Raw genomic sequence first — 21647 nt, 5'->3', positions numbered from 1 at the left:
TGCATGAGTAAGCCTATGGGATTACTCACACTGCAGCAATTGCAGCACGTTTGTGAATGCCGATGATCGCAAACCTGCTACATGAAGCATTTTTCTGGGTGATTGTATAGCGATTAATTTTCACTTGAATGAGAATCTCTAAATGTGATCACAAAAGTATCGTGGATTAGCAAATAGGAAACCCCAAAAGAGTGTGAACGTGGCCTGACTGACTCTGACTTTCCTGAAATAAATAAGACAGCTGTCTGCATTATGAAGAGTTCAGTTTCTGAAAACCCAGTTATAGAGCATCAACACCATGAAGTTTTTTTTGTAGAGGGTCCAATGGACCCTACTAACCCCCAACCATGCAAAGTAAGGTTTTGCCATTTTAGAACAGAAGAACTTTGCAAGAATTCAGCTTCATACGACCAAAAAATGCCTCCCATAATGCATTGCTGCAGGCAAGTGAGGTGGTGTTCACATTAAACTGGAACTATCGTATTTTCAAACAGATCATTCAAAACGTATTGTATATAACCAGGAAAGCTGATAGGCCTAATTGCTACTGAATGATTACATTATCAATAATTCCCTTAAAGGATTGGATCAACTGGTATCTGGAATTATTTGAATAGTTTTAATGCCATAAATTAATTAAAAACAATCTTTTCATTCAATCTGATTGTTCTTATTGAAAATACAGTTTTTCTAAAAAAAAATCGTACCATTAATGCGTACCTTTACTATTTCCATTTTAACAGTAATCGCCTGTTGATATCTGCATTACCATGCATTTCTGGGCATATTAAAATGAACTGGAGATGCCTTCCTGAGGGGTGAATTTTATAACTGGAGTAGGTATTGTTCTTCAACTCTGTGAACTCCTGCATCCCAATTATTAGGTCCATCACATTCAAGGATTTCCTGGTGGACATTAAATAATGCTGTAGAAATATTGCCTCTTATGCTGTTTTCTCTTCTCTTTGTGACAATCAACCAAGATCCCATGGAACAAAGATACAGTCACCTACACTTCAATTAAAAAGGACACAAAATTGTGCTTCCACAAGTTGCAATTAACTTTCACTCTCTCCAATTTTGTCCAACCATTCAGAAAAAATGTGTGCAGCAGGGCTTTTCCACAACAAAATGTAATGGTTGAAAAAAAGAATAGATAAATGTGAACTGGCAAAAAGAAAAGCCATTGAGGTGATTGACCTGTTTTTTAGACTGCTGTCTAACCCATCAAAATGCAGGGCAGTAGGCATTGTGTGAGCAAGGTGTCAGTGAACATTCAAATTATTCTTTCTTGTCCCCAAAAACCCAGAGGCACATGCAAACTGCTGTTTTAACCATTTAACCAAACCTATAGCCTGTTACTAATCCGTGTGAACTGTAACACCGTAGTTAATTATAGTATAAGATGTAGAACCATTAGAGCAGAAAAAACGCATCGTCTGGTCCAACTACTGAGCCAGAGTAGATAATAGGAGAACAGAGGTGCCAACAGGATAAAAAACACTAAAAGAACTTAAAAACCCATCTTGGTAATAGAGGAGGTAGTGGTGGACTTATCTCCTCCAAGCAGAACATACGACTGTGGATTTTCAGTCAAAACAATTTTATTGGATACTCCAAATAAAGTGCAACACGTTTCGCAGGGTACAAACCCACTTCATCAGGCAATAACAAATAGGAGTACCGTATTTTTCGCCGTATATGACGCACTTTTTCTCCCCCAAAAATAGGGAGAAAAATTCCTGCGTCTTATACGGCAAAGGCAGGGAATCCCCGACTTACGAACGCCCGCCGCCACGAACCGCTGACCCGCCGCCACGTCGGGGATTCCCTGCCGTTCAGTGCCTGCTTGCGTGCCTGCCTTCCTCCCTCCCTCCCGCCCGCTCGAGTTTCCTGATTCCCCCATCCCTGAGTGTCAATAGCCGCAACTTACCTTTAACATGCTCCAGTGCCGATCCCAGATAATTGCGCTGCCCCCCGCTAGCATGCGCTCCCTCCCACTTGCGGATCTGGCCCCCCCGGGTGTGTGAATTAGTAGCGGCAGCTTACCTCCACAATGCGCCCGCGATGAATGGAGACATCCCTCTCCCCGGCACTTCGCTCTCTAGTGACTGGCTTGAACTGTGCGTCATCAGTTCAGGCCAGTCACTAGAGCGCGAAGTGCCGGGGAGAGGGATGTCTCCATTCATAGCGGGCGCATTGTGGAGGTATGCTGCCGCTACTAATTCCCACACCCGGGGGGGGGCAGATCCGCAAGGGGGAGGGAGCGCATGCTAGCGGGGGGGGAGTGCAATTATCTGGGATCGGCGCTGGACCATGTTAAAGGTAAGTTGCGGCTATTGACACTCGGGGACGGGGGATCAGAAAACTTGGGTGGGAGGGAGGAAGGCACACGGAGAAGGCAGGGGGGCACAGGAGGACACATGGGGGGACAGAGGCGTCATGAGGGGCAAATGAGGACACATTGGGGGCCACAGGAGGACATATGGGGGGCACAGAAGCACACATGAGGGGGCACATAAGGACACACAGGAGGACACATGGGGCACAGGAGGACACATGGGGGGCACAGGAGGACACATGGGGGGTGAAGGAGGACACATGAAGGGCACAAGGGGGCACAGGAGGACACATGGTGGGCACAGGAGGACACATGGGGGGCACAGGAGGACACATGGGGGCACAGGAGGACATATGGAGGGCACAGAAGCACACGAGGGGGCACAGAAGGACTTACAGGACTTACAGGACACATGGGGGGCACATGAGGACACACAGGACACATGGGGGGCACAGGAGGACACATGGGGGGCACAGGAGGACACATGTATGCACAGGAGGACACATAGGGGCACAGGAGGACACACAGAAGGAAAGCACAGGAGCACATATTAGGACACACAGAAGGACATGTACAAGACGCTCCTGGAATATGGACGCACCAGGTTTAGTATTTTTTTTTTCCCTGGTTTTTGCCCTCCAAACTTGGGTGCGTCTTATATTCCAGAGCGTCTTATACGTCGGAAAATACGGTAAATAGCATCTGCCAGTATCATCAACACTGAGCGTGTTGCACCTTATTTGGAGTATCCAATTAAATTGTTTTGACTGAAAATCCACAGTCATGTGTTCTGCTTGGAGGAGGTAAGTCCACCACTACCAAGATGGGTTTTTAAGTTCTTTTAGTGTATTTTATCCTGTTGGCGCCTCTGTTATCCTATTATCTACATCAAGTCCACTCTTGGTGGAGGGTTGTACCCTTCCTTCTTCTACTACAAAGAGCAACTTTTTGATCCTGAGTGCGGTCAGGACAATCTCCCCACCTGCTTTGACAGTGGTTGCCTAATTGGTAACCCTGGTTTGTGAGTATTAAATTAATATTATTACTCTTCCAATTATACATTACCAGTACATACTACACTATATTGGGTTTTTGGTGTTCTCTCTTTTTCTCTTACTGAGCCAGAGTAAACTTATGCTGGAGTTCTCCCTAATTAGCATTATTTAACAGATATCACTAAGGTGGAAGAGGAGATACCACAGAGGTTTGACTAGTTAGTTAGGGTGATGAGAGCAGCAGGTGACTGTCCACTCTGACATAAGTGAGCCTTGGTGATGAGCATAGGGGGTGCATAGTGAGAGTAAGAAGTGGAGCGAGTTAGTTTTTTTTATTGTGAATGGAGTTTGGAGAGAGAAGAGAATGATGTACAATGTGAATAGTATACATGGAGCAATAATGGGGTGTATAGTGTAAATTGGATGTTCTAAGCTATTTTTATTAAAAAGGTTACTGTTAGCATGAGGGGATTATGTTAGTTTAGAGCAGGTATGTCAAACCGGTCCTACGAGGGCCGAGATCCTCACACATTTTTGATACAGCTCAAATGAATTGGTGGGTCTGAATCAGGAAAGGTGTGGTCCATCAGGTAGAACACATTCCTTTCTTTCTCAGTCCATCCTAAACACTGGCATGGATCTGGCCCTCCAGGCCAGGAGTTCGACACATGTGGTTTAGAGGTTAAGATTACTATCAGTGTCTATATTGAGGGTGATAGTTACAGTCATGCACTGACCCTACTAGATTTGTTGCTGGAGAGGACAAAAACATCAAGTGTAGAAGTTGTCAGCCCAAGTTGTTGCAGTTTTAGCAAGGAATCAGCTGAAGCAAAAAACTTTTAGCCAATCTCACTTTTATGCCTTGCCTGCAAGACACCTATACTGTATGTGTCATTCTCAATGGCCTTCAGCCAGTCATTGAGCCAAGGCTGTCTTCAACCAGAAAATTTCTGTACCTGCCAATTCCTCAACATCATCTAGTATGTCTATACCAATGACCAACCAAGTTACAGAGAAACTCAGTTTTGTGTACTCAGAACACAGTGGAATTGCCTCCAATCTAGAAATGTCAATATTGTTGAGAGGACACAACAGAGGGTGCTGACCAGGCAGACAATGATCAAAACACTAATCTAGCCGTTTAACCTCAGGAACCAGTTCACAGACCATAAGCTGGTATGAAGTAAAACTTGAACACTTCCAGAAATCAGTGTACTTGGGTATTGATCAGAACGCCAGAAGTTATTCATTCTGAATTAAAAAACAAAAATAGATATGCAGATATATATATATATATATATATATATATATATATATGCTGTGTCCATATAAATGGACACAATATCCACTACCCCTCACGCATCCACTCTGCATGAATGAACTTTGGTGTGAGTTTCTATTGAATTCTGGCTGACTAATACACACTAGGGAAGTGTCCCTGAACTTATGCCATGTTTAACATCTGGTGACCTGGACTCATTTGTTACCATGCAACAATAAATTGTAGGCCTCTGAAGAAAGTGGTCGGCGGGGCTGATATTCAGTCAGACTACTTCAGAAATCTGATCAACATTGAGTGCCGCATGATGGTAAAGCTTTTGATAATCCCCAATTTATTTTCAATATAGGAACTATTGCTCATTTACCATATCGGCAGTATGCTGCATATCGTAGGGTTGGCAGGGTGCATGCAGGCATAGAAGCAATGCTCAGCTGTATTATGAAGCCCGTATTGCTCTGTGGACTGAGTTGCATGGCTACACACTGTGTTAGCTATATATTTTTGTACCAAAAAAGCTGCAAAAGTATAACTTTTCAAAACACTAATTAAATCCAGTGAAATACCATTCTTCTTGGAAAACATCCTCAAGGAAACAAATCACAAACCTTATTTCAGTATCTTACTTTATATGTGCATATGAAAACACACGCCGCTGTGAAGAGTAGCAGAGGATGCCAGTTGGAAGTCTGTAATCAACTGATCAATCCCAGATGTGCCCATATCAGAAACAAGGCTTCCTTCTCTAAGCAGCTTATTGCCCATGCAGGAATCTAGGCTTTGGGTGGCGTTCTGTATTCCAAAGTGTTCAAATAACATGGAACTCTAAGCCTTTTTTTAAACTTGTTGTGTCGCATACATGTTTCAGTAACAAACCCCCGTCCTCACATATACAAAGACCAAAATGCAAACGGTGAAATCTATCTATAGTGAGTGACCTCTGTCCTGGAAGTTCAGTTAGGACTACATTCAGGCCCACTGAGTCAAATAACCAAATTCTAAACATTAACCTGAGAAATCATACTAATAGCGTAGTCAACTATTTGGTGTTAAGCATAAACAATAACATAATAATGGCTAAAAGCCAATAGGCTCCCATTGCCACACCAGCCATGATCCGTTCTTTTGGAATCCTGGTGTTCAATCTATAAAGAAAAGGTTCAAACAGAATGTCTTGTGCATTTTCCTAGAGGTTACACAATCCATTATTTTTTATCCCCCTTGCTTTCGTCTGAAAAAGGCAGTGGCCCTTATTCAATTCACTTTTTCTACTATGTTTTTTTCCATGGAGATAACGTTACATCTTCTGTTTAAAATAACTGTTCATACTGTAATTGAAAAAATACCAAAAGTAGGTTAAAAAGTTCTGTCAAAATTATACTATGTATTTGCATGGTTGCTGGTGGCTGAAGTGGCATTTTATTCATTAGGTGTGAAAATATAATCTAGGAGGAAACCAAGGTAATATTGCCATGCACAGACATTCTAACCTTTGCTAACAGCACTGTATACCACAAGTTATGCTATCAGCGCGACCTGCAGTACTCGACTAGTGTGTCCATTGCTAAGGTAACACGCGTTACTAAAGGTAATGCTCGTTAGTAACACACAATACCATAGCCCAGTGTCTCCAAAGGTGCAAAATACAACTCTATGCCAAAAACTTCTGGAATCTGGAAATAACCTGCATTGGTAATCAGGATTATAACCCAAATAGCATGCCTGTGTTCCTTGATTCTGATCTGTACCCTTCTGTTTGCTTTGCCCTGATATATGCATTATGCATGGCAAGGAAAGAGTTCCTTTTTTGCAACAATATTGGAGACTGTCAGAAGCTCTTAAAGCTTTTAAAGGACCAATACAATTTACAAAAGCATTTCCTGAATGGCAGTTGCTAAGTCTAACTGCCAAATCATATACAATAATATGCAAGTGTCTCTGCGTCCCTTGTCCCTGTGTGTGTGTTTTTTTCGTTGTGCGCATGTGCAGGAATGCAGAGACACTGAGCTGGGGGAATGACACGCTGCTTGCAGGGGAGGATGGGGCCAGGAGGGGCGTGTGAGCGCACGGCGAGGCGTGCGCGTCAGGGCGTGCATGCAGTGGGCGCACGTGCACTGAGATGCGCCTGTGACAGACCAAGAGCCTGTTTTTAAACGGGCTAAAGTCACTAGTAGTAAGATGAAGGATCTGCGTGTTTGTGTATTTTGCTTTATTTCATGTTTGTGTGCATGAGTGTGGTGTGTGTTGTGTTTTTGGTGTTGGAGTGCTGGCAAGACCTTCTGTCTTCTTGGAGCTATTTCCTAGAATCTAGTGGTACAATACAAGTAACTACATGGAATTACGAAGCTAAGATCTGGAGGGAATTAGGATATTTTGGAGGGCTGTCCGCAGTCACTTCTTGGGGGAAAAAAGTTTTGTGTTAGGTTATATTGTGTATCTGCAGAACAAAGAGGCAAGTGGGTCTGGAGGAACTGTAGGAAAAACTCATACATCTTTCATCCGTGGTTTAGAAATGGAAAAATGACCTCCAATTTCAACACAGAATAGAGATGGAAAATAAAAATCTGTTCATATATAGATGCCATAATACTTTGCAGCTTTCAGTAAAGAAAAAGGGAAAGTTATTAGAATATTTGCAGTCTAGTAAAAAAATATCCACAGTCTGGGAGCAATATGGTAAAAATTAAGCTTTTTTCCTGTATTTTAGGGACCAGTTTCTAAACACTAAACCTTTCTCATTTAAACTTTACTGACCATGGCAGTGTTATGCAAATTCAATGCAACATCTATCAAACTTTCATCTGCTAAATCTAAAATTGTATCCAATAAATCACATTATTGGATAAAACTACAATCACAAACTGCATTTTTGTCAGCCAAAACAATCACACATGAGCATTTGTGCTCCAGTGTGCTTTTCAGGGGTGTTGCTAGGAGCCTGGAAGATCCAGGGCACCTACTGCCAACATTCAGGGCACAAGCCTTAAATGTTCCACCTAGTGATGCTGCTGAACCTTTCCTTACCTTTCAATGCCCATACTAGTTGGATTATACTTGCCTGATGGCACATAATGGGACAGCTTCTGCTTATTCTACCTCTATCCTCTCTATGGAACACAATGTGCTGCTTGGCACAGAGCCAGACAGCACACCTGTACAGTGAACATAATTAAACCATCAACCGATGTGATTACAAAAGACTATTTCTGGCAGCATATGCCCCAAAGTGTATATGCATCTTAAAAATAGAGGAAAGAATTTTCTTGTCGTGGCCTTATTCCTCACAAAGTAGAATCTTGCTCCAGAAGGAGAGTAGATTCCCAGATGAATCCCCCATCTGAAGGATAACTCTACTACTGTATGTTAGGTCTGCAGGGCTATAATCCTGTCATCAGTGGGAACTCTGGGGACTTTCTCACCTGCATGATTAATGCTGTTAGCAGAGCCCAAACATTCTCCAGTCGGTCTTATCTGTACTGCTAAAGCAAAGCCATAAGCAGAAATATCTCAAACTACAGGAAATTTGTCAGTAAAAAGGAAGTCTTCCTACCTTACACTGGCCCTATGACTTTGTTATGCTAGATCCACTAGCAATGTGTATGGGAGCATGTTTTGCATTTTTTACAACTGCCGGCAAGGAAGACCTGATGACCACTTCCTGCTTTTCGTAGTTTTGGTTTTATTGAATATTTTTATTTTTTTATATTTTTTTCCCTAAGGTATCATGGGAAAAATGCAATGAAATTGCATATTGAAATCACAGTGTATTTGTGATCGTGATCATAATTGTTAGTGGAAAATGCACTTTAACCATTTCCCCTCCCCCGGGACGAGTAACTTTGTCCCCGCAAAATCCCATATCTCCGTGCAGGGACGTAGCTACTATGTCCCTTCCTGCTCACCCTCGGGCTCCCACCACTGCCTCCGGAACACAGTTCCCATTCATTGATCTACCGTATTTTTCAGACCATAAGATGCACCTTTTTCTCCCCCAAAAGTGTGTGTGTGTGTGGGGGGGGGGGGGGGGGGGGAGTCCCTGCGTCTTATGGTCCAAATACAACGTATTGGGCCAGGTACTACTGACTCCTCCGTGCTTGCGCAACTTTATAACACAAGCAGGAGGCTGAGCGTGCAGTGGGAACTGTGTCTGCGACCAGTTAGATGAGTTTTACCCCGCCTGCTGTGAAGGGAGAGATGGTGTGGTTTGCGGTGTGGTGGGGTTTGCTGTGCGTGGAGCTGAACCTGGCACCTTACCGATGTCGCTAACGTCTCTCATCGGCAGTGTTGGCAGCCTTGGTCCTGCAGGGTTTTTTCGCAAGTGAAAGGAGGAGTCGCAGCTGGTGCGGGGGATTCTCTTCTTCCCATTGTGGAGACGTGGCTGACAGGTGTCTTACATTGGCGGAGTTGGGAGGCTTATTCCAGCAGGGCTTGTTGCGGTATGGAAGGAGGAGCCAGCTGCCAGTGCGAGAGATGCTGTTTCTCATCGTTATGCTGCGCGCAGTGTCAGCGGTGCTTTTTCCGGAATGGAAGGCGGAGCCAGCGGCCGGTGCGGAAGTTCTTCTCCATGAGGCTGACAGGAATTTCATTGTGCTGTGCTCCGTGTCGGTGTTCTGAGTCCGGAGGGGGAGGAGGCGGCTACCAGATGACAAGCAAGAAGGTGCTGCTGAGCCCTGGGCCACTGAGCTGATATCCCCTCCTGCACACAGGCAGCGTGCTGCTGTGTCTGATGACTGACACTGCTGGATGCCCAGAACAGCCCGGAGCTCTTCACCTTCTACTTCCCGATGCTCCCCAGAGCTGTGCCTCTGCTCCATTTCCGGGAAGGTTGCCAGATCCACCTTCTTCCCAGAAGACCTAGAGGTGACCAAGTGACACCATCCTGAGAGAAAATGGCCACGTAAGCACAGAATTTTACCTAACTGGGCTAGGAGGCAGGGGATTACTGTAAATAGGGGGCTAGTAATGTAATGGGGGTATTACTGTAACTGGAGTGGGGGCAGAAAATTACTGTAAATGGGGGCTAGTAATGCAATGGGAGTATTACTGTAACTGGGGTGAGGGGCAGGAGATTACTGCAAGTGGGGGGCTAGTAATGTAATGGAGGTATTACTGTAACTGGGGTGGGGCAGGAGAATATTGTAAATGGGGGGCTAATAATGTAACGGGGTATTACTGTAACTGGGGTGGTGCAGGAGATTATTGTAAATGTGCGGCTAGTTATGTAATGAGGGTATTACTGTAATGGGTGAGGGGCAGGAGATTACTGTAATTGGGGGGGCTATTAAGGTAATGAAGGTATTACTGTAGCTCGGGTGGAAGCCAGGGGATTACTATAACTAGGGGACGGTATTAATGTAACTGAGAGGTTATTACTGTAACTGGGGTGGGGATTATACAGACCGTTTTGGGGGAGAAGCTCCACAAAATGCTCCTGCACCATGGATGCACCAGGTTTAGCATATTTTATTTTTTTCCTGGTTTTTGTCCTTTAAACCTGGGTGCGTCTTATGGTCCGGAGCGTCTTATGGTCTGAAAAATACGGTAAGTTCCCTTGTGAATTACCGCAGCCATCTATTAGACAGCGTTGCCATTCACAAAAAATGATACTTGCACATCCACGCATTACTTCCTCTTTGGAAGGAACGCATTACTTCCTCTATTACTATGCATACAGAAGTTTTTGTGCAAGGACATCTTGTGGCCAAATAGTAAAATTACATCTGTACATCATACACACTTTTTTCATTAACCTCCCTGGCGGTAACCCCGACCTGAGCTCGGGGTAGGAAAAAATAACTGTGAGCGGTAATCCCGAGCTCAGGTCGGGGCAGTGAAAACTATTTGCCTGCAAGCAGGAGTCCCGCACGCCGATCGATGCGGCGGTGGCGGCATGATGTCACGCGTCGGGGGCGGGGCTAATTTTTAAAGTGGACCTGATGTCCACATAGTGAAGAGAGCCCGTGTGCATGTATATAGTGTGTATATATATATATATATATATATATATATATTTGTGTGTATATATATATATATATATATATGTATATATATATATATATATATATATATATATATATATATATATATATACATGCATGCATGTATGTATGTACGTGCATGTATATAAAGAGAGAGTTTAGCCTCCTCATTTGTCTCTAATCATAAGTTGTAATTTGATCTCTCCTCTGTGTCAACGGACTGCCATGGCAGAGATGGCAGATAAGCTTATTTGAAAGCACCAATTTTTGCCTGGATTTTGACTACCCTCTGCCTGGCGCCTGCACCGACATCTGCCTGGATTTTGAATACTCTCTGCCTCCTTATTTGTACAGTTGCGCAATTTTTTAAGTTTATTCATACATTTAATTAATTCAACAAATTTGTGTTCCAGTCTTTTATTTATATGTAAAATGTCTACCAGGCTTTTATTCTGACATATTTTGTAGAGTTATAACTTCGGAGGCCCTAAAATTATTGAAAAAATTGTACCGCTTTTGACTACTAATTCCAGACAGAATTGTACCGCCAGGGAGGTTAAAATACATTTTTTAACATCTTAAATTAACCCCTTACCTCCCACACTCCCCAATAGTTACCCCCCAAAATTTTTGTACAAAAATGTTTTAAAATGCATAATACATAAATACAGGGAATGCAGAATTATTAGGCAAGTTGTATTTTTGAGGAATAATTTTAATATTGAACAACAACCATGTTCTCAATGAACCCAAAAAAACTCATTAATATCAAAGCTGAATATTTTTGAAAGTAGTTTTTAGTTTGTTTTTAGTTTTAGCTATTTTAGGGGGATATCTGTGTGTGCAGGTGACTATTACTGTGCATAATTATTGGGCAACTTAACAAAAAACAAATATATACCCATTTTAATTATTTATTTTTACCAGTGAAATCAATATAACATCTCAACATTCACAAATATACATTTCTGACATTCAAAAACAAAACAAAAACAAATCAGTGACCAATATAGCCATTTCTTTGCCAGGACACTCAAAAGCCTGCCATCCATGGATTCTGTCAGTGTTTTGATCTGTTCACCATCAACATTGCGTGCAGCAGAAACCACAGCCTCCCAGACACTGTTCAGATAGGTGTACTGTTTTCCCTCTGTGAGAATCCGCTCAGCTGCCTGCGCAGGCAGGCAGCCTTTTGCCCATTGTTTAGGTTTGCATGTTGCAGGACTCTGGAACAGAGACCTGTCTTTCCATTGCAAGTTCTGGTCTGTTCTCTTGCTGGGGAATTTGCATACATTCGTTATGCAAATCCCCTACCTGCCTTCTTTGATGACTGGCACTATAAGAGCTTTATGTTTCCCAGAAGGCTTTGCTGGTCATTTCCCTTCCATGGTCTGTTCCTGATGGACACTGCTGGAGTGTCAGCCATTGCTATCTAGTATAGTTAATTCCTGGGGGTTGCTTTAGGCTCCCCTTCTAGCCCAGTCAGGTTGTATTATCTGTGTTGCCTGTTCTGTCTTGTCTTGCCTGTAGCCATTGTCCTGTCCCTATGGTGGTCAACAGGAAATGGTTCTGATCTCTGTTCTTGGAGTATAGCTGGTGCAGCGGTTGCTACCAGCTATCTCTTCTGTTCTGTCTCCTGGGATCGCGCTAGCTACTTTTCGCTAGCGCTGGGGATCCTTCTGTTCTGTCTCCTGGGATCGCGCTAGCCACTTTTCGCTAGCACTGGGGATCCTTCTGTTCTGTCTTCTGGGATCACGCTGGCCACTTTTCGCTAGCGCTGGGGATCCTTCTGTTCTGCTACTCTGTACCTGGATCGCGCTAGCCACTTTTCGCTAGTGCTGTGGATCCTATCTCTCGCTTGTCCCTGTTTTCGTGTGTCTGTCTTGTCTGCTACGCTTGCTGGAGGCTCGGTGAGGTAACCGTTAAGCAAGCGCTCGCGTCCTCTGTTTCATGTTTGTCTGTTAATGGTTAGTTAGGCGTGCTTGTCTCTATTGTGCTTAACACGTGGAGACCGCGCATAACCGCGTGCACTGTTGCGAATGAGTGCGGTGTTCACAGTTAGCTAGCGTTTGTTATTTTCCGTATCTCCTCATTGTATTATTTGCTGTGCCTTTGCTAACCTCGTATTCTGTCCTGATCTGCCTTGTGTCACGTCTGGTGATCGCACCTCTCACGATCGCGTTCCTATTTCATATCTGCTGTTGTGTGTGCGCGGTCGCGGGGTGGCGACTGGATTGGCGCACACACATGCAACCTGTCCCTTTGCTCGTTCTCATTCGCCATCGCCTCTCTTGCGATTGCGTTCTGCGCTTCGTACAATTCCTGTCTGGCATTTGTGGAGGTACAGAGGATTGGTTCCTCTGCACTCCTCAGCGCCATCTGCCGACAGGAATTTCCCTCTACAGGTGCGTAGCACCTTTTGCTGGGTGCCTGCAAATATACGCTTGTGGAGGATTTCCGCCGTGTCAGCGCACGCGTTGTGCGCTGATCATGGAGAAAGTTCCACAACTGTTACACCCTCCTTGTAAATCTCACATTTTATGATGAACCACAGGTTCTCAATGGGGTTCAGATCAGCTGTGGAGTACTTGGACGCGTGCGGTGGAGTATTGTCCTGCATGAAAATCATGTTTTTCTTGAAGGATGCAGACTTCTCCTGTACCACTGCTTGAAGAAGGTGTCTTCCAGAAACTGGCAGTAGGACTAGGAGTTGAGCTTGACTCCATCTTCAACCCGAAAAGGCCCCACAAGCTCATCTTTGATGATACCAGCCCAAACCAGTACTCCACCTCCACCTTGCTGGCGTCTGAGTCGGACTGGAGCTCTCTGCCCTTTACCAATCCAGCCACGGGCCCATCAAAACTCACTCTCATTTCATCAGTCCATAAAACCTTAGAAAAATCAGTCTTGAGATATTTCTTGGCCCAGTCTTGACGTTTCAACTTGTGTGTCTTGTTCAGTGGTGGTCGTCTTTCAGCCTTTCTTACCTTGGCCATGTCTCTGAGTATTGCACACCTTGTGCTTTTGGGCACTCCAGTGATGTTGCAGCTCTGAAATATGGCCAAACTGGTGGCAAGTGGCATCTTGGCAGCTGCACGCTTGACTTTTCTCAGTTCATGGGCAGTTATTTTGCGCCTTGGTTTTTCCACACGCTTCTTGCGACCCTGTTGACTATTTTGAATGAAACGCTTGATTGTTCGATGATCACGCTTCAGAAGCTTTGCAATTTTAAGAGTGCTGCATCCCTCTGCAAGATATCTCACTATTTTTGACTTTTCTGAGCCTGTCAAGTCCTTCTTTTGACCCATTTTGCCAAAGGAAAGGAAGTTGCCTAATAATTTTGCACACCTGATCTAGGGTATTGATGTCATTAGACCACACCCCTTCTCATTACAGAGATGCACATCACCTAATATGCTTAATTGGTAGTAGGCTTTCGAGCCTATACAGCTTGGAGTAAGACAACATGCATAAAGAGGATGATGTGGTCAAAATACTCATTTGCCTAATAATAATTCTGCACTCCCTGTAGTTACCTTAGGGACTAAACTTTTTAATATGTATGTCAAGAGGGTATATTACTGTTATTTTATAAATTATGGGCTTGTAATTAGGGATAGACGCAAAACTGAAAAAAAGCAACTTTATTTCCAAATAAAATCTTGGCGCCAGAGATTGTACTAGGGAAAAATTTTAAACATTGCAATAACCGGGACAAATGATCAAATAAAAGTGTGGGTTTTAATTACGGTAGCATGTATTATTTTAAACTATAATGGCCGAAAACTGAGAAAAAATGAACTTTTTCTATTTTGTTTCCTTTTTTTCCTGTTAAAATGCAGTTGGAATAAAATAATTATTACCCAAAAGTTCCCCTCAAAGAAAGCCTAATTGGTGGTGAAAAAAAACAAGATATAGATTGTTTTGTTGTGATAAGTAGTAGCAAAGTTATAGGCGAATAAATGGAAGGAGCGCTGACAGGTGAAAATTGTTTTTTTTTTTAAGGGGTAAAAACCCTTGGAGGTGAAGTGGTTAAATTGAATTAACTGTTCATAATTGATAAGGAATTTATTTGATTATACTTGAGTGGGTCAAAAGATTGACTGTAAAAAAATGATCAAGTGTATGTCCACCTTAATGAATGCAAAAATGATTCTTCATATTATTTGATCTTGTAGAATGGAGCCCAGGTGCAACATTTTTATTCAGGAAGAGTTAGGCCCAGGGCCCACTAGCAGCGATTGCCAATCACCGGCAATTAGCAAAGCTCTGCAACAGCGGAACCCTATGGGGGTGGTTCCATTGCAGCATTGTGATTGCAAAAGCTCTGCATGCAGCATTTTTGAAGTAATCCCATAGAGATCGCATTGAAGGAATGCAGGGGCAAATCACATTGCTTCATGATCACTCCAGGAACCTCGCACACAATGGCGGTGTTTCATAATTCAGGAAAGTGTGAGTTTCTGCTTTTTGTAAAACCACCCTTAGTGGGCCTCTGGCCTAAGAGGTAGTTGAATGCAGTATTATGCAATTTGTTAACTCTAGTATTTGTCCTACTGAACCATGTAAGAAATAATTTTAATGACAGGTCCACTTTAATGCAAAAGTCCATGTAAGATTAAAACAAGATAAAGACATAATGTATCTACAGTATCAAACAATGCTACATGAATATAAATATCAACATAGGAATACTGTTTCTTATTCAACCAAGCAACACTTAGTTAAGTCCATAGATTGCTTAAACAATAGAGTTAGATACACAGTGGTGTTCCACCACTATTGCTGTAAGGAACAGGCACTGTAACTAATTTCCAGCACTTGCTTGGTAAAGGGTTCTGTACAACATAAAATATAAACACTGTAATAGAATGCACCTTAATAATAAAATTAATGTACAATAATACATATAGTCAATATTTGTCCATATCCTTCTTCCTTCTCCTCCACTATATAATAGCCACCCTAACGCTTTGAAAAATGGGTCATTTCTTTTAGAGTTCTTCCAATCAAAGTATTTTAGGATGTTGCCAAAGCTGGGTCCTATCTATAAAGTGCTTCTCAGTGTCCCTTGTTGCCAGAGTGTGGCAATTTGTATGATCTACCAAGTAATGGAGGGAATCTTCACGCTGTGGAAGTTCAGTAGTAATCTGAATCCTCACTGTCAGCATCATCGTCTTGTAATGGGCTGCGGTACTTGGGCAGAGAGTGTCCAGTCCTGTTCAGTTGTTCTGAATAATAAGAATAATTATACACACATCAACAGCATCACATAAGCCATGAATCAAAAAGGGAGCAAAAGAGGGGTGAGGCACTGTAAGGACATATAGTAGAATATAGTAAATTATTCAGGATTCCTGCTTTTATGGCTATTATCCTGGTTTCAGCATCAGAAACACTTCCTTTGGCTATATATTGCTGTATATTGTATGTAATCCTGCCTTCCCAGTGATGCTTACTAAGGCCCGGTTCACATTAGCGGTGGCCGTCCGGAATCGCCGTGCCGGAGCCGGACCGCTTGCAGAACGGACGGAACGGACGCACGGCAATAGCAATGAAAGCCTATGCGTCCGTTCACATGCGTCCGTTCTGCCGGACCGGAGCCGGACCGGATCCGGACCGGATCCGGACTCCGGCGTCCGTTCCAACATGCGCTATTTTTTGGTCCGGCTCCTCCGGCAGCCGTATCCGGGGCGGAGCCGGACTGCACCATCCGGCCAATGGAAACCAATGAGAACCGGAGAGCGCACAACACACTGGCTACAAAAACCGGACGTTCTACCCCACTTCCTATGCATTTTGGATGGGGACCACATGGGCCCAGCGTTCAGGTGGGGCAGCAGCGATTTCATGCTGGAGCTCTAGGCAGCAACATGTCTGATTAGTCTGATAACGAGGAGGCGAACAACAGAGAATTCCCAGGTATACGAGTAAAAAATGCCTGGATCCATGGTCCCAACTGCAGTCTCTGTATCCACGGATGGTCTCCACACGTCCACCTGTCTCCAACAATGACCCCAGACCCTTCTGCTGACCTCCCAGACCCCAGGTAATAACAGGTTGTTATCTCCTTAAGAAACCGGATCCGGACCGCAACCGTGTTCACACCGCACGGAAACCGGATGCAAACGGACCGGATCCGGACCGGATCCGGATAGGAACCGTACGGATCAGGTCCGGTCCGGATACGGTGCGGTCCGGACATCCGGTGCGGTTTTGACAAAACCGCAAGTGTGAACGGGGCCTTAGCCTAGGCTGATAAGATATGTGGAGCATTCTGAGAGACCAAGTATATTTTGTGCTGGCTTCAGAATTATCAGGAACAAACATTCTGCAGAGATTATCTGCCAGTACTAAAGATATTGCCACCTGTGATAAATTTCAGAGTATAAATAAGGGAGGGGAAAGACTTTATACATTTAGTCAGTATTTTCACATTGTAAAGTTTATATTGTTAAAAAATGTATTCATTATTAATTTCACTACAGTTCCTCTTTAAAGCAAGACTCCATTTTGTAATGCTTCCCTCCTGCCCCTGCACCTATCAATAAGAAGATGATGAGAGGCGTGGAGGATGGGCACTGGATGGGTGTGGATGGGGACAGGTAGAGTTTAGCTTCCAGGATAAAGCTAGCCAAGTGTCCTGCACATCGGTTGGATTAGATGAATATTTTTACCATGGGCTCTCAGCAGAACTACAATACTTATAGCATTAAACCAAAGTCAAATTTAAGAGTTTTGTTTTGTGTTTAGGTTTGGAACCTGTTATCCCTGCCAGGGCATAGATTTCTGTAAGCCCACCGCATGCTGCCACCGATTACACATCTTACTCTCCACTGCGGCTCACTCGCCCTGCCGTCACTATAATAGCAGAGCTCTGTGTACCGGTTAGGAGCAGATTTCATTGGCTCCAGACCCCATGATCATTGTGAGCCAATCTCTTTGAGCCAATTTCACAGGACAATAGGAGAGGAGAAAGAGTGATGAGTAAACTCCTCAAGATAAGTATGTAGTGTGTATGTTTATTTTGACTTTTAATTTTCAGTTCAGGTTTGCTTTAAGGGGCCAGAGACCACTGGTACTGAAGTGGTTAAACAAACTCTCTGGAGCAAGTTGAATTTAATTGAATTGACTTCAGATTTAAGTTAAGGCCGTTTTAATGTACTTATATATCCAATTCACTTATCCATTAAAATACAGTTGTTACAAATTGGGATGGGCATTAGCAATAATCTGAATTTGTACAATTTGAGTAAAGAAAAGCCGACAACGGGCTGGTGCACACCAGAGCGGTTCTGGAGCGTTTTTTAAAACGCTTGCAGGGGAAAGCCGCTTGGCTAATGAAAGTGGATGGGCTGGTGCACACCAGAGCGGCTCGTTTTTTCCACAAACGCAAACTCGGGGGCTGCAGCATTTTTTTTAGATTTCTGAGGAGTTTCTGCCTCAATGTTAAAGTATAGGAAAGTGGAAAACTGCTCTGAAAAAACGCTAGATCAGAGCAGATTTCCGGACGTTTTTGTTACAGAAGCTGTTCAGTAACAGCTTTACTGTAACAATATTTGTAATCTGATACACAAAAACGCTCCAGAAAACGCTAGGCATGTTTAGAAAACATGCCTAGAATCACTCTGAAATCTGCTTCAAAAACCTCTAGCGTTTTGTAGATCTGCTAGCGGTTTTTGGTGTGCACTGGGCCTAATACCTTTGTTTGTTCATCTTCAAGGAGAGAGGATGTGGTGCAAAGGCAGGCCTATCATTACAAAGGAATAAAACTGTCACCTCATAGGGTCACTACCCACACAAGCAGGGTTAGTCCTAAACATGTATAATCAAATTAAAGTGCTAAGGGGTGGGAAACGCATTGATCTGTTTATCACGTTTCTGTGGGGCTGGCTATAAAGTTGGTTGATGGAGCAGGAAAAAATAAATAAGTTGTGGTTCCATCTTTTCTCTCCTGCATTATCAAAGCCCCTTACCACATTTGGTTATCTGCTTAACCACTTCCCGACCGCCTAATGCACAGGGGCGGCCGGGAAGTGGAGCCCGCAAGGACCAGCTCATGCCCAAAGGCGGCGGTCCTTGTAAGGGCATGGGCGGAGCGATCGCGTCATCCGTGACGCGATCCTCCGCCGCCGCCTCGCTCCGCTCACCCGCCGCAACATCCCGCCGGCCATACGGAAGCGCCGGCGGGATGTTAACCCGACGATCGCCGCATACAAAGTGTATAATACACTTTGTAATGTTTACAAAGTGTATTATACAGGCTGCCTCCTGCCCTGGTGGTCCCAGTGTCCGAGGGACCACCAGGGCAGGCTGCAGCCACCCTAGTCTGCACCAAGCACACTGATTCCCCCCCCCTGCCCCCTGATCGCCCACAGCACCCCTCAAAATTTTCAGATGCTTATACCCCTAAACAGTCATTTTGAGACATTTGGTTTCCAGACTACTCACGGTTTTGGGCCCGTAAAATGCCAGGACGGTATAGGAACCCCACAAGTGACCCCATTTTAGAAAAAAAAGACACCCCAAGGTATTCTGTTAGGTGTATGACGAGTTCATAGAAGATGTTATTTTTTGTCAAAAGTTAGCGGAAATTGATTTTTATTGTTTTTTTTTTCACAAAGTGTCATTTTTCACTAACTTGTGACAAAAAATAAAATCTTCTATGAACTCACAATACTCCTAACGGAATACCTTGGGGTGTCTTCTTTCTAAAATGGGGTCACTTGTCGGGTTCCTATACTGCCCTGGCATTTTAGGGGCCCTAAACCGTGAGGAGTAGTCTAGAAAACAAATGCCTCAAAATGACCTGTGAATAGGACGTTGGGCCCCTTAGCGCACCTAGGCTGCAAAAAAGTGTCACACATGTGGTATCGCCGTACTCAGAAGAAGTAGTATAATGTGTTTTGGGGTGTATTTTTACACATACCCATGCTGGGTGGGAGAAATCTCTCTGTAAATGGACAATTGTGTGTAAAAAAAATCAAGATTGTCATTTACAGAGATATTTCTCCCACCCAGCATGGGTATGTGTAAAAATACACCACAAAACACATTATACTACTTCTCCTGAGTACGGCGGTACCACATGTGTGGCACTTTTTTACACCCTAAGTGCGCTAAGGGGCCCAAAGTCCAATGAGTACCTTTAGGATTTCACAGGTCATTTTGCGACATTGTTGGTTTCAAGACTACTCCTCATGGTTTAGGGCCCCTAAAATACCAGGGCAGTATAGGAACCCCACAAATGACCCCATTCTAGAAAGAAGACACCCAAAGATATTCCGTTAGGAGAATGGTGAGTTCATAGAAGATTTTATTTTTTGTCACAAGTTAGTGGAAAATGACACTTTGTGAAAAAAAAACAATTAAAATCAATTTCCGCTAACTTGTGACAAAAATAAAATCTTCTATGAACTCACCATACTCCTAACGGAATACCTTGGGGTGTCTTCTTTCTAAAATGGGGTCATTTGCAGGGTTCCTATACTGCCCTGGCATTTTAGGGGCCCTAAACCGTGAGGAGTAGTCTGGAAATCAAATTCCGCAAAATGACCTGTGAAATCCTAAAGGTACTCATTGGACTTTGGGCCCCTTAGCACAGTTAGGGTGCAAAAAAGTGCCACACATGTGGTATCGCCGTACTCGGGAGAAGTAGTACAATGTGTTTTGGGGTGTATTTTTACACATACCCATGCTGGGTGGGAGAAATATCTCTGTAAACGGACAATTGTGTGTAAAAAAAATCAAAAGATTGTCATTTACAGAGATATTTCTCCCACCCAGCATGGGTATGTGTAAAAATACACCTCAAAACACATTGTACTACTTCTCCTGAGTACGGCAATACCACGTGTGGCACTTTTTTGCAGCCTAACTGCGCTAAGGGGTCCAAAGTCCAATGAGCACCTTTAGGCTTTACAGGGGTGCTTATAATTAGGCACCCCCCAAAATGCCAGGACAGTAAACACACCCCACAAATGACCCCATTTTGGAAAGTAGACACTTCAAGTTATTCAGAGAGGGGCATGGTGAGTCCGTGGCAGATTTCATTTTTTTTTTGTCGCAAGTTAGAAGAAATGGAAACTTTTTTTTTTTTTGTCACAAAGTCTCATTTTCCGCTTACTTGTGACAAAAAATAATATCTTCTATGAACTCACTATGCCTCTCAGTGAATACTTTGGGATGTCTTCTTTCCAAAATGGGGTCATTTGGGGGGTATTCATACTATCCTGGAATTCTACCTAGTCGTGAAACATGACAGGGGGTCAGAAAAGTCAGATGCTTGAAAATGGGAAAATTCACTTGTTGCACCATAGTTTGTAAATGCTATAACTTTTACCCAAACCAATAAATATAGGCTGAATGGGTTTTTTTTCCTGAAAAACATGTTTGTCCACATTTTTCGCGCTGCATGTATACAGAAATTTTTACTTTATTTGAAAAATGTCAGCGCAGAAAGTTAAAAAAAATCATTTTTTTTGCCAAAATTCATGTCTTTTTTGATGAATATAATAAAAAGTAAAAATCGCAGCAGCAATCAAATAGCACCAAAAGAAAGCTTTATTAGTGACAAGAAAAGGAGCCAAAATGCATTTAGGTGGTAGGTTGTATGAGCGAGCAATAAACCGTGAAAGCTGCAGTGGTCTGAATGGAAAAAAAGTGCCTGGTCCTTAAAGCCAATGGGTACCGGTTAAAAAAAAAAAAAAGTCAGATACTCACCTAAGGAGAGGGAAGGCTTGGTCCTAATGAGCCTTTCCTCATCTCTCCCGGTGCCCTCGTTGCTGTGCTGGCTCCCCTGTTCGCGTCCGCCGCCGCAGGAACTTCGGAGGTCTTCGGGAGCACTCGGGCCGCTCCATACTACGTACGCGCGAGCGCGTCATAGAGGGCGCTCGCGCATGCGTAGTATGGAGCGGCCGCGTCATCGGGAGCCCGAGTGCTCCCGAAGGCTTCCGAAAGGTCCCTTCGGCATGCGGAAGTGGCAGTATTTGACCGAACTGGTCGAATACTGCCACAGGGGATCCTGCGCGGGACCGGGCACTGGGAGAGGAGAG

The 21647-nt window shown here is 43.7% G+C and overlaps 2 protein-coding genes across 2 annotated transcripts in view; one reads left to right on the top strand and one right to left on the bottom strand.

Annotated features, from left to right (window-relative positions):
• Nucleotides 1-21647, top strand: part of LOC137534094 (proton channel OTOP1-like) — a 666091-nt gene that overhangs the window by 156255 nt on the left and 488189 nt on the right. The window lies entirely within an intron of this gene.
• Nucleotides 11499-21647, bottom strand: part of KAZALD1 (Kazal type serine peptidase inhibitor domain 1) — a 90983-nt gene continuing 80834 nt past the window's right edge. Inside the window, exon 5 of the mRNA XM_068255448.1 lies at nucleotides 11499-15824. Coding sequence (XP_068111549.1) covers nucleotides 15733-15824 — 92 coding nt within the window. The 3' untranslated portion in view covers nucleotides 11499-15732. The remainder of the gene's footprint in view (nucleotides 15825-21647) is intronic.

This window comes from Hyperolius riggenbachi, chromosome 10 (genome assembly GCF_040937935.1).
Source record: "Hyperolius riggenbachi isolate aHypRig1 chromosome 10, aHypRig1.pri, whole genome shotgun sequence".
Lineage (NCBI taxonomy): Eukaryota > Metazoa > Chordata > Amphibia > Anura > Hyperoliidae > Hyperolius > Hyperolius riggenbachi.
The sequence above is the reverse complement of the archived record's forward strand: the minus strand, read 5'-3'. Positions and strand labels throughout refer to the sequence as shown.